The sequence below is a fragment of the Pan paniscus genome, chromosome 2, assembly GCF_029289425.2.
Source record: "Pan paniscus chromosome 2, NHGRI_mPanPan1-v2.0_pri, whole genome shotgun sequence".
Classification (NCBI taxonomy): Eukaryota; Metazoa; Chordata; class Mammalia; order Primates; family Hominidae; genus Pan; species Pan paniscus.
The window spans coordinates 193,216,848-193,229,826 of record NC_085926.1 but is presented as its reverse complement, the minus strand read 5'-3'; the positions used below and the strand labels follow the sequence as shown (position 1 = coordinate 193,229,826).

Sequence of the window (12,979 nt, the reverse complement as noted above, 5' to 3'; positions counted from 1 at the left end):
CTGAGGCAGGAGAATCACTTGAATCCAGGAGGCAGAGGTTGCAGTGAGCCGAGATCGCACCACTGCACTCTGGCCTGGGCAACAAATGAAGACTGTGTCTCAAAAAAAAAAAGAAAAAAAAAAGAAAAAAAAAAAGAAAGACGGAAAGTAAATACTAATTCCCATTCTTTTTAAAATAGAATGTTTTTAATTTTTTTTTGAAATTCACTCATTTTTATAAGAATATTTTTCAAATTTTAATCGTAGTATATCGTGAATTTATTTAGTGTAGAGTAGAAAATGTGTGCCTAACTCTTGATATTTTTTCCAAATTCTCTCTTTTTTTTGAGAGGGAGTCTCGCTGTGTCGCCCAAGCTGGAGTGCAGTGGCGCGATCTTGACTCACTGCAAGCTCCACCTCCTGGGTTCACACCATTCTCCTCCCTCAGCCTCCTGAGTATCTGAGACTACAGGTGCCCACCACCACACCCAGCTAATTTTTTGTATTTTTAGTAGAGATGGAGTTTCACCGTCTTAGCCAGGTTGGTCTCGATCTCCTGACCTCGTGATCCACCCGCCTTGGCCTCTCAAAGTGCTGGGATTACAGGCGTGAGCTGCCGCGCCCGGCCTTTTTTTTTTTGAGACGGAGTCTCACTTTGTCACCCAGGCTGGAGTGCAGTGGTGCAATCTCGGCTCACTGCAACCTCTGTCTCCTGGGTTGGAGCAATTCTTGTGCCTCAGCCTCCCAAGTAATTTTTTTTTTTGTATTTTTTGTAGAGACGGGGTTTTGCCATATTGCCAAGGCTGGTCTTGAACTCCTGGCCTCAAGTGATCTGCCTGCCTCGGCCTCCCAAAGTGCTGGGATTACAGGCATGAGCCACCACACGCAGCCAGTTTTTCCAAATCCGTAACCACCTTTCTTAGCATCAGTAATTGAAAAATCCTTTCCTTTCCCATCATTTTCTTATTTTTCCTTTGCCTTACATTAAATTTCTTGTAAATAAGGTTGATTTCTGTGCTACTAGTCTTATGCAGTGATGTCTCACAGTACCAGTGCAGATTTTAAAGAAGACTTTATATATAATAATTAGTATCTTTACTTTAAAAATGAAAAATATGCTGTATAAAACTAGAAGTAATAATTGCTCAAAGAAGGAATTAGCACATTTAAGATTTTTAAGAGGTAGCTGGGCTATGGGAAGAGGGGAAAGAAAGTGACAGGGAGAGATAGTAGAAACAATAAATGGAAGGCTGGGTGCAGTGGCTGATGCCTATAATCCCAGCACTTTGGGAGGCTGAGGCAGGTGGATCACCTGAGGTCCGGAGTTCAAGACCAGCCTGACCAACATGGAGAAACCCCATCTCTACCAAAAATACAAAATTAGCCAGGCGTGGTGGCGCATGCTTGTAATCCCAGCTACTTGGGAGGCTGAGGCAGGAGAATTGCTTGAACCCAGGAGGCAGAGGTTGCAGTGAGCCGAGATTGTGCCATTGCACTCCAGCCTGGGCAACAAGAGGGAAACTCCATCTCAAAAACAAAAAGGAATAAATGGAAATGACAGAAGAGGGATGTCATAGAAATAATGGGACCTCAAAAGGGCTCATGATTAAGGAAAAGGAGAGAGGCTGGTGTGGTAGCTCATGCCTGTAATCCTAGCACTTTGAGAGGTCGAGGTGGGCAGATCATCCTTGATGTCAGGAGTTCGAGACCAGCCTGGCCAACATAGTGAAACCCTGTCTCTACTACAAATACAAAAACTAGCTGGGTGTGGTGGTGGCCATCTGTAATCCCAGCTACTCGGGAGGTTGAGGCCGGAGAATCACTTGAACCTGGGACGTGGAAGTTGCAGTGGGCCAAGATCATGCCACTGCACTACCGCCTAGGTGATGGAGTAAGACTCTGTCTCAAAAAAAAAAAAAAAAAGAGGAGAGAAAGGGAAACCATTCTCTTGCCTATGAGAGTGCTCTTCCCAGACTTCACTCCTGTTGTTGGGTCCAGAAAGCATTGTAATCCTCTTGTTATCTCATCCCAGGCCTTGCCTGCTCCCACATCTCACCTGTCCCAACACTTTAACCTCTATTCTCTACATAGTGGTAATGTTATCTTAATGTGTATTAGTGTCCCTTTTACCTACATATGATTTTTCAGGGAAATGGTTTGGGTGATCTGCTCTTGGTAAAAATGTTTGTTTTTGTGGTCAAGCCTGGAATTGGGCATAACTAGAAGCAATAAGATTAGCCAAGAAGGTACAGATATAATTTATTAGTGAGGCAAGGAGAGCTTGAACAGAATTAAAGAGGTGAGTAACAGATGGAAAGGAAAATCTAAAAGAATTTGGAACATATAACTAGGCGTTGTTTGTTATCTGAAGACAGAACCCAACCCAAAAAGAGGTAAAAGTTCAAAAATAATTACCAGAAAGTTGTAAATTTGATAGATTTGCATATTTCTAGGAACTAGATGTGAAAACTGAAAAGAATAGATACTTAATGTTTAACTTACTCTCCTAACACTGGCTAGTACTTACTGCACCTTACTGTGTAGATAATGCTTTGTTGTCATACTTCTTGCCTTTCTGTGGACATAGAGATAGATACAATAGCTGTGATATGTGGCTAGATAGATACATAGATAAACTTGTACAGAGAGAGAATGACTCTGGTGGGGGTGATAATCTTCTAGCAGAGGTAATTTGGTGAAGAATAGCAAGGTGATAATATTACTCTCAGTTCTTGTCTCATTTTGTTTTAAGATAAAACTTCTTTGTAGAATAAGCAACTGCAGAATGTGTAAGGGAATTAGTTAACTGTACTTGCTTAAAGGATTTTTAAATTTTAGCTTATTTTAAGGTCTTTAATGTATAGCTTATTTTTCTATTTTTTTGCCAAACAGCTTATGTGTGAGTTGGGGAATGATGTTATAAATCGAGTTTATGAAGCTAATGTGGAAAAAATGGGAATAAAGAAACCACAACCAGGACAAAGGTACTATTTCAGTTGTTTTTTCCCCCTAATTAGGAATATAGCTATGATTTTATTTCACTGTAGTAATTGATATATAACATTGAGACAAAGTGTTTAGAAGCAGTCATTACCACTTCTATTCAAATGTTGGCTATCTCTTTCTTCGGTATGTTAATTAGATAATTATATTGTATTGAACAGATAATCAATTATAGTCTTTAGAGTAGAAAGATCTTAAAAATTAGGGCTCTACATAGGAATGTAGAAACCCTTAACAGTCAGTTAAAGTAGACCAAAGTTCTGTCCATGGTAGCATTCAAAAAGGGATAATCTATTCATTACTGCCTCTAAGGATCAAGTTTCTGTTAACCTACAGTGAATAATTTTACATTTTTCATACTTAATTTAGCAAAGATTTGTTAATCACATAGTTTATGCATGGCATTATAATATTGAAGAACTAAAGATGCGAAGTGTGCCTCTGAAAGGGGGAGAGTACTTGATTGCTGTGTTTGAAATTATTCTTCCAATTCTGTATAAGGAGGGCTCATTGAATGAAGTGGCTAAGAGTTGGTACCTTCAAAGCACATGATTTTTGTTGTTGATACTGATTTCTGTCTGAGTCTTCATGTATGACCAATTGTATTTGAAAGTTATTGCTGTCTAAACCAATACCATTTAAATCAGAATCTTAATTATTTACTAAAACAAGACTGAGTTATTTCAGACCTTGAAATAGCCTTCTATTTTAACCAAAGACCTAAACTTTTTAAGAGGATATAAGTAAAAAGTATAGAACAGATATGGCATTTTATGATGGTATCATAAATTAGAAGTTTATTTTATTTCTTAAATTAATAATGCTATACGTTGTTTTAAAGTAGTCTTATGAAAAATAGCCATCAATAGTGCTCGTTCAGTATGTGAAATTATTTATTTGAGTAAACATGAAAATAAAGTTACTTTCTATAAATTTTTAAGTTTTTTTTTTCTGGTGATGTTTTCTACTCTGCAAAAAGCATGAGGGCAGTATAGAAATGAATAGCACAGAAATTAAGAGAAGGGAAGAGTAGCATGTTAATACTAGTGATTTTTCAGTTAGGTTACTGTTTGTATTTCGCTTGAGTGTGAAATCATAGTTCATTAGGTATTTGGAAGGAAAACATAATATATATATGTATAATGTCACAGATTCAGTTTTAACCAGTATTACATTCAGTGACTTTGTTTGAATATGTTCAGTGTATAATGGCTTGTTGTGGTATTAGCCATGCTGAGAGATTAAGCAAAACATCATGACATTTTTATGTCTATCAGACAGGAGAAGGAGGCATATATCAGAGCAAAATATGTGGAGAGGAAATTTGTGGATAAATATTCTATATCATTATCACCTCCTGAGCAGCAAAAAAAGTTTGTCTCTAAAAGTTCTGAAGAAAAGAGGCTGAGCATTTCTAAATTTGGGCCAGGGGACCAAGTCAGAGCATCTGCCCAAAGTTCAGGTATGGCAAACTTTCTTACTGTGTCTATAGCTATTTTCTTAAGCTCAAATCACTTTTATAATCCCTGAACTAATAGCCATTGTCGTTTTTTTAATGTTAAAAACCTGTTCCCTTCTACATATTCTAAGAAAAACTGAATTTCTATGTCTTTAAAATAGTTAACTTTAAACAATGCCATAATATTTCACCTTTCTAGGTAATGTGTATATTCTAAGGAATAAAACTGCTTAAAATGCAAGGGGAGATGGGAATTATAAACCTGACATTTCAAAAGCCCTAAGTATCTGATTAACTACCTGATTTCCTTCCTATTTTTTCCTCCTAAATTTTTTCCCAGTAACGTTTTTTCCTGCCCTTTTCCCTTCTTATGGCCTGCTTTGTGCTTTGCTAACTTGCATGTCCCCAGTGATTGCTGTAAATAGCGACGAGGCCAGGCGGGAGTCTCTGTTCTGTCCTGATGAGCTAGATTCACTCTTCTCCTACTTTGATACTTCTTCAAAACTGCGTAGTAGTAAGTACTACTCTTGTGGAGCATTCCAAGTCTGTGCCAGTGGTCATTGTGCGGTGTGGCCATTTCTCTAGATGTTACCCATTGTCTCAGAATTACACGTTACTTACAGTCATATAATAAATTAAGCTCTTTACTACCCCTGACATATTATGGAGTAATGAGATGTGTTAAACTCTGAAAATAAGTTTATTTTCAGGTTTTATGATTGATTTATATCTCGATAAGCTAAGTGTTCAAAAGGCTTAAAATTATATTAAATGCATTCTCCTTGTGGTGCCTGAGTTCATGTTGATGTGTAAGAGCTCATTTTAAAACCTTGTTTGTGGGAGATTGTTTTCTAAATGGCATGAACTTTAATCATTAGTTAATTTTTCTTTAAAACAGTCAGAAGTAATGACAGTGGAATTCAGCAGAGCTCTGATGATGGAAGAGAATCTTTACCCTCCACGGTGTCAGCCAATAGTTTATATGAGCCTGGTGAGTTCTGATGAAACTCAATGTTAATTGGTTTTGTTTGCTGGAAAGTGCATGTGGTAAATGTCTACCTTTGATTTAAAGAAAAAAAAAAATATATATATATATATATATATTTTTTTTTTTGAGATGGAGTTTCACTCTTACTGCCCAGGCTGGAGTGCAGCGGTACGATCTTGGCTCACTGCAACCTCCGCCTTCCAGTTTCAAGTGATTCTCCTGCTTCAGCCTCCCGAGTAGCTGGGATTACAGGTGCCCACCACCACGCCCAGCTAATTTTTGTGTTTTTAGTAGGGATGGGGTTTCACCACATTGGCCAGGCTGGTCTCGAACTCCTGACCTTGTGATCCACCAACCTCGGCCTCCTAAAGTGCTGGGATTTGAGCCACCGCGCCTGGCCCTACTCTTGATTAAATATTTTAAAGGAAGGGGTTAGTCTTTTAGAAGGTAACTAGGGGAGGAGTAATACTCTTAAATGAGAAAGCAGCGATTTCTTCATATTTGGAAATTCTGTCCTAGTTATATACTGTTTATACTTTTTTAAATTTTTATTTATTTATTTTTTTGAGATGGAGTCTTGCTCTGTCACCCAGGATGGAGTACAGTGGTGCGATCTTCACTTACTGCAAGCCCCACCTCCCGGGTTCATGCCATTCCCCTGCCTCAGCCTCCCGAGTAGCTGGGACTACAGATGCCCACCACCATGCCTGGCTAATTTTTTTTTTTTGTATTTTTAGTAGAGATGGGGTTTCACCATGTTAGCCAGGATGGTCTCAATCTCCTGACCTCGTGATCCACCCGCCTCGGCCTCCCAAAGTGCTGGGATTGCAGGCGCGAGCCCCCGAGCCTGCCCTACATTTTATTGTTTATTTTGAGTCTCGCTCTGTTGTCCCGGCTGGAGTGCAATGGCATGATCTTGGCCCACTGCAGCCTCCACCTTCTGTTCACGCAGTTCTCCCACTCAGCCTCCCAAGTAGCTGGGTTACAGGTGTGCGCCACCATGCCCAGCTAATTTTTGTATTTTTAGTAGAGATGGGGTTTCACCATGTTGGCCAGGCTGGTCTTGAACTCCTGACTTCAAGTGATCCACCTCTCTCAGCCTCCGAAAGTGCTGGGATTATAGGCGTCAGCCAGCACACCTGATCCTTAGTTGTACATTCTTCCAAGCCTAATGGTATGTGCTAAAAGTGCCTTACCAATTGCCAAGGATAATTTTTAATCCACATGAACTGTCTTATTATCCTTTATCTTTCCTTGTGGCTGTCCTATCAGGAGAAAGAGATCAGCAACTCCCTCCCCATTAGATTTTTCTTTTGACTTGTGCTTTATACCCTTGTCCCCTCCTCCATGATTTCAGTGATTTTGGTCCTGCAGAGTACTCAGGGGAGTCAGCACTCTTCAAATTATTTGAAGTGCTTGTAGTGCCAATTGGGATGGTATTGGACCATCCTAGGAATGAAGTGAGGTTTGGTCTAGTAGTAAAAGTTTTTATGGATTCTTGCTGCTGCTTAAGTCCCAACATTTAGGAATATACTCAATTTTAATGTAGTACAGAGTAATTAACCTATCCCTTGGATACTGGCAAGAACAGAAAGGCCTGGCATATCAGTGATTGTCTTTATAGAAGAAGAAGGTTGAATGTTGGGGAATAGCTATGTGAAAATCTCCCATAAGCTTATTATGATAGATTAATGGTTTCTTATGTCATAGCTTTATTTTTTAAAAATTGTAATAAAATGCACATAAAATTTATCATCTTAACTTTTTTTTTTTTTTTTGAGACTGAGTCTCGCTCTATTGCCCAGGCTGGAGTGCAGTGGTGCAATCTCAGCTCACTGCAACCTCTGCCTCCCGGGTTCAAGCGATTCTCGTCCCTCAGTCTCCCAGGTAGATGGGATTACAGGTGCCCGCTACCATGCCTGGTTAATTTTTGTATTTTTAGTAAAGACGAGGTTTCACCATGTTGGCCAGGCTAGTTTCAAACTCCTGACCTCAAGTGATCCACCCACCTCGGCCTCCCAAAGTGCTGGGATTGCAGGCGTGAGCCACCGTGCCTGGCCCATCTTAACCATTTTTAAGTGTACAGTTTAGTGGCATTAAGTATATTCCCATTAGTGTGCTATCTTTACTGCCATTCATCCACAGAACTCTTTTTATCTTGCAAAACTGAAACTCTACCTATTAAATAATTTTTTCTTTTTCTGCCAAGAGCTCATTTTTATTGATGTGTATGTGTTTGCTTTTCAGAAGGAGAAAGGCAAGATTCTTCTATGTTTCTTGACTCGAAACATCTTAATCCAGGACTTCAGCTTTATAGGGCGTCATATGAAAAAAACCTTCCTAAAATGGCTGAGGCTTTGGCTCATGGTGCAGACGTGAACTGGGCCAATTCAGAGGAAAACAAAGCGACACCACTTATTCAGGCTGTATTAGGGGTATGCGTTTATACAATGACATTTTCAGTAGCAGTCAAATATTTAAAAAAATCATAATATGTTCTGAACTGGCTTTAGTATTATCTTTGCTTCAAGAGATGGGTTAGAAAATAGAAGGAACCTCTGTGCTATTAATAGTAGTGGTTTCTGAGCACCACTTCGGTTGTTTCAAGTTTTTTTGCAGTGGAAGAGAATTCCGATAATGAAAGTATATAATGTGTTTTGCTAGTTCACAAACTGCAAATGAATCTCTATTAGAATTAGTTCTTGGGAAGAAAATAATATAATTTATAATTTCTCTGCCTTGGCTGAGGGATATTTTTTGTTTTGGAGAGAAGGAAATAGAAATGCTATTTGAGTAAAGAAAACCAATTGTTTTTAAAAAGAAATGTATTGTTGTTTCTTGTTATTTGCTTTTGTCTATAGTTATCCTCTTTTTTCCTTTAAGGGCTCTTTGGTGACGTGTGAGTTCCTCCTACAGAATGGTGCTAATGTCAACCAAAGAGATGTCCAAGGGCGGGGACCATTGCACCATGCCACCGTCTTAGGGCACACAGGGTAACTGCAGTGCTTTCATATTTAAGGAGACTTTATTTGAAAAATTATTTTGAATTAATGTTTTAGTTTTTCTTAGGTTAAAGTTTTCAGGTAGTGTTTGTAAAGAGATGTGTTCCATGACTTATTTTGTCACGATGGAATTTGAAAGTTAAAAAAATCTCTTTCAGAAGAAGCTACTATTGGTTTTCAGATACAAAAATTTCAGGCTTACTTTGACCTTAACTTGTCATTAAATAGATCAGTTTTAGTACTTAACTTTCTCTGTTATTAAAATTGTGATTTTGTCAGACAACTTAAGCCTGTGTTTGTGTTTATGTATGTATGTACATATACATTATTTCCATAGCATGCACACACATAACCTATTTAAAGATAATTTGATGACTTTGTAATTTTTAGTTTTTTCCACAGGGTAGCTAAAGTCAAATTCTAAACTAAATTCTTACTTTGGGTTATTGACGTTGTGTCTTCTGGAGCGATAGTAAGATTCACAGAACAATAAAGCCTTGAAAATGGACTTTCTATTATTAGGAAGTATACATGAAAGAAAATGCTGGCTTTATATGAAAAATTTGTGTCTTAAACGCTTGTTTCTTAATAAGATATCTCAGGGTATCCGATTATTATGTGGCGGATAAGCAAGAAGCTCTTATTTTAAAATATTTTTAAAATAGCATCTTCATTTATTTAGAGACAGGGTCTCACCCTGTTGCCTAGGCAGGAGTGCACTGGTGCGATCATAGCTCACTACAGCCTTGAACTCCTAGGCTCAAGCGATCCTCCCCTAGTAGCTTGGGTTATAGGTGTGAGCCACTGTGTCTGGCTATTTTTATTTATTTATTTATTATTTATTTATTTATTTATTTATTTTGAGATAAAGTCTTGCTCTGTCACCCAGGCTGGATGCAGTAGCACGATCTCAGCTCACTGCAACCTCTGCCTCCTGGGTTCAAGCGATTCTCCTGCCTTAGCCCCCTGAGTAGCTGGGATTATAGGTGTGCACCACCACGCCTGGCTAATTTTTTTGTATTTTTAGTAGAGATGAGTTTTCATCATGTTGGCCAGGCTGGTCTTGAACTCCTGACCTCAGGTGATCCACCTGCCTCAGCCTCCCAAAATGCTGGGATTACAGGCATGAGCCACTGCGCCCGGCCATGTCTGGCTATTTTTATCATGGCTTGTTTTCTTCTATCAGCAAAGAGATTCAGTCAGATAACTTCATCGTTTAAACTTTCTACACTTAAAAAAGGTAGTATTTAAGGTAGTACTTAACTCATCCTTTGTATTTTCTTCTTTTTTTTTAAGAGATGGGAGTCTCACTATGTTGCTCAGGTTGGAGTGTGGTGACTGTTCATAGGCACATTCATAGCTCACTACAGCCTTGAATTCTGGGGCTCAGGATCTTCATGCCTCAGCTTCCCAAGTGGCTGGGACTACAGGCATGCCCTGCCACTCCTGGCTAATTTTTAAATTTTTTTTAGAGACATTTTGCTATGTTGCTCAGGCTGGTCTTGAACTTCTGACCTCAAGTGATTCCCCCTACCTCTGCCTTCTGAGTAGCTGAGATTACAGGTGCTTACCTTGCCCAGCCATTATTTTCTTCTTAAACTATCAAAATTCTTTCCATTTTATTTCATAGACTCCATTTAGTTATTCTTTCATATTTTAGATTTCTTTTTCAGTTTATTCAAGTAATGAATATTTGCAAGTACAGCAAGCAGATTACTTCCCATTCTTTGCTGTTGTATTATTATTATTATGAAGTTTACATTGCCTTGGCTTTCTTCATTTTCAAATAATGACCTTGAGTGATCTTTTTTTCACTTAGGTTTATAGATACCTGTGCACATGTTTTTATGATATTCTTTTTTTTTTTTTTTTTTTGAGACGGAGTCTTGCTCTCGCCCAGACTGGAGTGCAGTGGTGCGATCTCGGCTCACTGCAAGCTCCGCCTCCCGGGTTCATGCCATTCTCCTGCCTCAGCCTCCTGTGTAGCTGGGACTATAGGCGTCCGCCACCACACCCGGCTATGTTTTTTTATTTTTGTATTTTTAGTAGAGACGGGGTTTCACCTTGTTAGCCAGGATGGTCTCGATATCCTGACTTTGTGATCCGCCCACCTTGGCCTCCCAAAGTGCTGGGATTACAGGTGTGAGCCACCATGCCCGGCCTTTTTATGATATTCTTTGAGGGTAGGGACCACAACTTATATATCCATCATGCTATCTATATAGCACCAGATTAAATAAGATAATGTATGCAAAAATACCTTGAGACTTGTGAAATGTTGATCTTGGTAAGTTTTTGTTAGTAGAGTTAGTGTTCAATTAATATTTGTAGAATGAATCAAGAATTTCCCAATGAAAATGTTACTTAAGTAGTACTTTTTTTTTTTTAAGGTGAATACTAATGTTTTTTTCTTATTGACAATATCTCAAAAATGCTGTATTCTTAAACAGGCAGGTATGTTTATTCCTAAAACGAGGTGCCAATCAACATGCCACTGATGAAGAAGGGAAAGACCCTTTGAGCATAGCTGTGGAAGCAGCCAATGCTGATATAGTCACCTTGTAAGTACTTCCTTTTTACTTGACTATTTCCATACAGTGAATTACAGTTGTCCCTCGGTTATCCACAGTGAATTAGTTCCAGGACCCTGTGGATACCAACATCCACATATGCTCATGTCCCTTATATAAAATGGTATGTATTTACGTATAACTTACATACCTCCTCCCATATACTTTAAATCATCTCTACTTATTATACTTAATACAATGGAAATGCTATCTATGTAGTTGTTATACTATAGTGTTTTGTATTTATATTTATGTGTTTATTTTTGAGACCGACTCTCACTCTGTTGCCCAGAGTGGAGTGCACCGGCTCCCTGCAACCTCCACCTCCCAGATTCAAGCCATTCTCCTGCCTCAGCCTCCCTAGTCGCTGGGATTACAGGCGTGATCCACCACAACCTGCTAATTTTTGTATTTTTAGTAGAGATGGGGTTTCACCATGTTGGCCAGGCTGGTCTTGAACTCCTGACCTCAGGTGATCCACCCGCCTCGGCCTCCCAAAGTGCTGGGATTACAGGTATGAGCCACCGCGCCTGGCCGATTATTTGTATTTGAAAATTGTTGTATGGTTTTTTTTTATTGCCTTTTTTCCCCTGAATATTTCCCACTGGTGATTGGTTGAACCCACAGAGAAGGACAACGGCCAACTGGACTTGCCCGAAGTGCTAACAGGGCATTGTGCATTGTGTGAACTTCGAGGCCGGTTGGTGTTTACTGTGTGCCATGTACTTCTCTAAGCACATTAAATGTATTAAACACTTTACATGCGTGAACTTATTTGGTTCTCACAACAACTCTGTGAGGAAGATATTGTTAATATTGTCTTCATTTTATAGAAAAAGAAGCCAAGCCGTAGATAATTTGAGATGTTAGTAAGTGATGGAGTTGGGATTTGAAACCAAGAATTGTGGCCCTAAAGCCCGTGCTCCCCGTGTTCTTAGCCATTTATGCTATACTGCCTGATACAGAAACAGAAAACCAGTGACTTCTTTAAAATGGTTTCTTTTTTTTTTGAGACAGAGTTTTGCTCTTGTTGCCCAGGCTGGAGTGCAATGGCACAATCTCAGCTCAGCAACCTCTGCCTCCCGGGTTCAAGCGATTCTCCCTCCTCAGTCTCCTGAGTAGCTGGGATTACACGCATGCGCCACCATGCCTGGCTAATTTCGTATTTTTAGTAGATGAGGTTTCTCCATGTTGGTCAGACTGGTCTTAAACTCCTGACCTCAGGTGATCCACCTGCCTCAGCCTCCCAAAGTGTTAGGATTACAGGCATGAGTCACTGTGCCCGGCTAAAATGGTTTCTTTATCTCTTTTTATAGTACTAGGGCAGAGGCTGGGATTGTTAGAGTAACAGATAATTATTCTACTACCTCGAGAATTAGAGGATTCTCTAATTCTGTAGGCAGGATAGTTGCATTGATATTAGTAATTTGTGAAGTTCCATTACCTTTGGGCAGTGGTAGGAATTTGTGCTTGTTTTTAAAAAGAATTATTCACATAAAGCTAGGTGCTCCCACCCATAATCCAAGCTACTCAGGAGATTGAGGTGGGAGGGTTGCTTGAGCCCAGAAGCTGGAGAAAAGCCTGGGCAACATAGCGAGGCCCTGTCTCTACAAAAAATTAAAAATTAGCCGGGTGTGGTGGCACATGCGTGTAGTCGCAGCTACTTGGGAGGATGAATGAGACCCTGTCTCAAAAAAAAAAAATTATTTACGTGAATACTTGATTAATTTTAAGATTAAAATGCATGCTTCTGAATGTTTGAATAAAATGTAATGTGATCTTTTAAATAATTTTGAGGTCTTAATTTGATTTACATCTCAGATCAAAGTAGTTTATTACACATGGAATTCAGAAAATTAATCGTCACCGATACCGTATTATGTAGGAAATCTCAAGCATATTTTGTATTGTCACTTATTCTTTTTATCCTGGGCTAAATGAAGCCCATAATTGCTTATCCCCCCTCATTGGAGAAGAA

General features: G+C 39.1%; 1 protein-coding gene across 12 annotated transcripts in view; it reads left to right on the top strand.

Moving 5' to 3' along the window:
* The window catches only part of ACAP2 (ArfGAP with coiled-coil, ankyrin repeat and PH domains 2), a 172,935-nt gene that overhangs the window by 147,547 nt on the left and 12,409 nt on the right, over window positions 1-12,979 (top strand). For 6 of the 12 annotated variants that reach the window (XR_010111485.1, XM_034957933.3, XM_008959793.5 and 3 more), the window contains 7 exons: window positions 2,872-2,963; window positions 4,260-4,444; window positions 4,851-4,955; window positions 5,340-5,432; window positions 7,677-7,864; window positions 8,313-8,422; window positions 10,882-10,992. Coding sequence is in view for 8 of the 12 variants with exons in the window: in XM_034957933.3 (XP_034813824.1) it covers window positions 2,872-2,963; window positions 4,260-4,444; window positions 4,851-4,955; window positions 5,340-5,432; window positions 7,677-7,864; window positions 8,313-8,422; window positions 10,882-10,992 (884 nt within the window). In the remaining 4 variants the exon portion in view is untranslated. The remainder of the gene's footprint in view (window positions 1-2,871; window positions 2,964-4,259; window positions 4,445-4,850; window positions 4,956-5,339; window positions 5,433-7,676; window positions 7,865-8,312; window positions 8,423-10,881; window positions 10,993-12,979) is intronic. The other 6 variants (XR_010111487.1, XR_010111486.1, XR_010111488.1 and 3 more) reach the window with 1 other exon arrangement.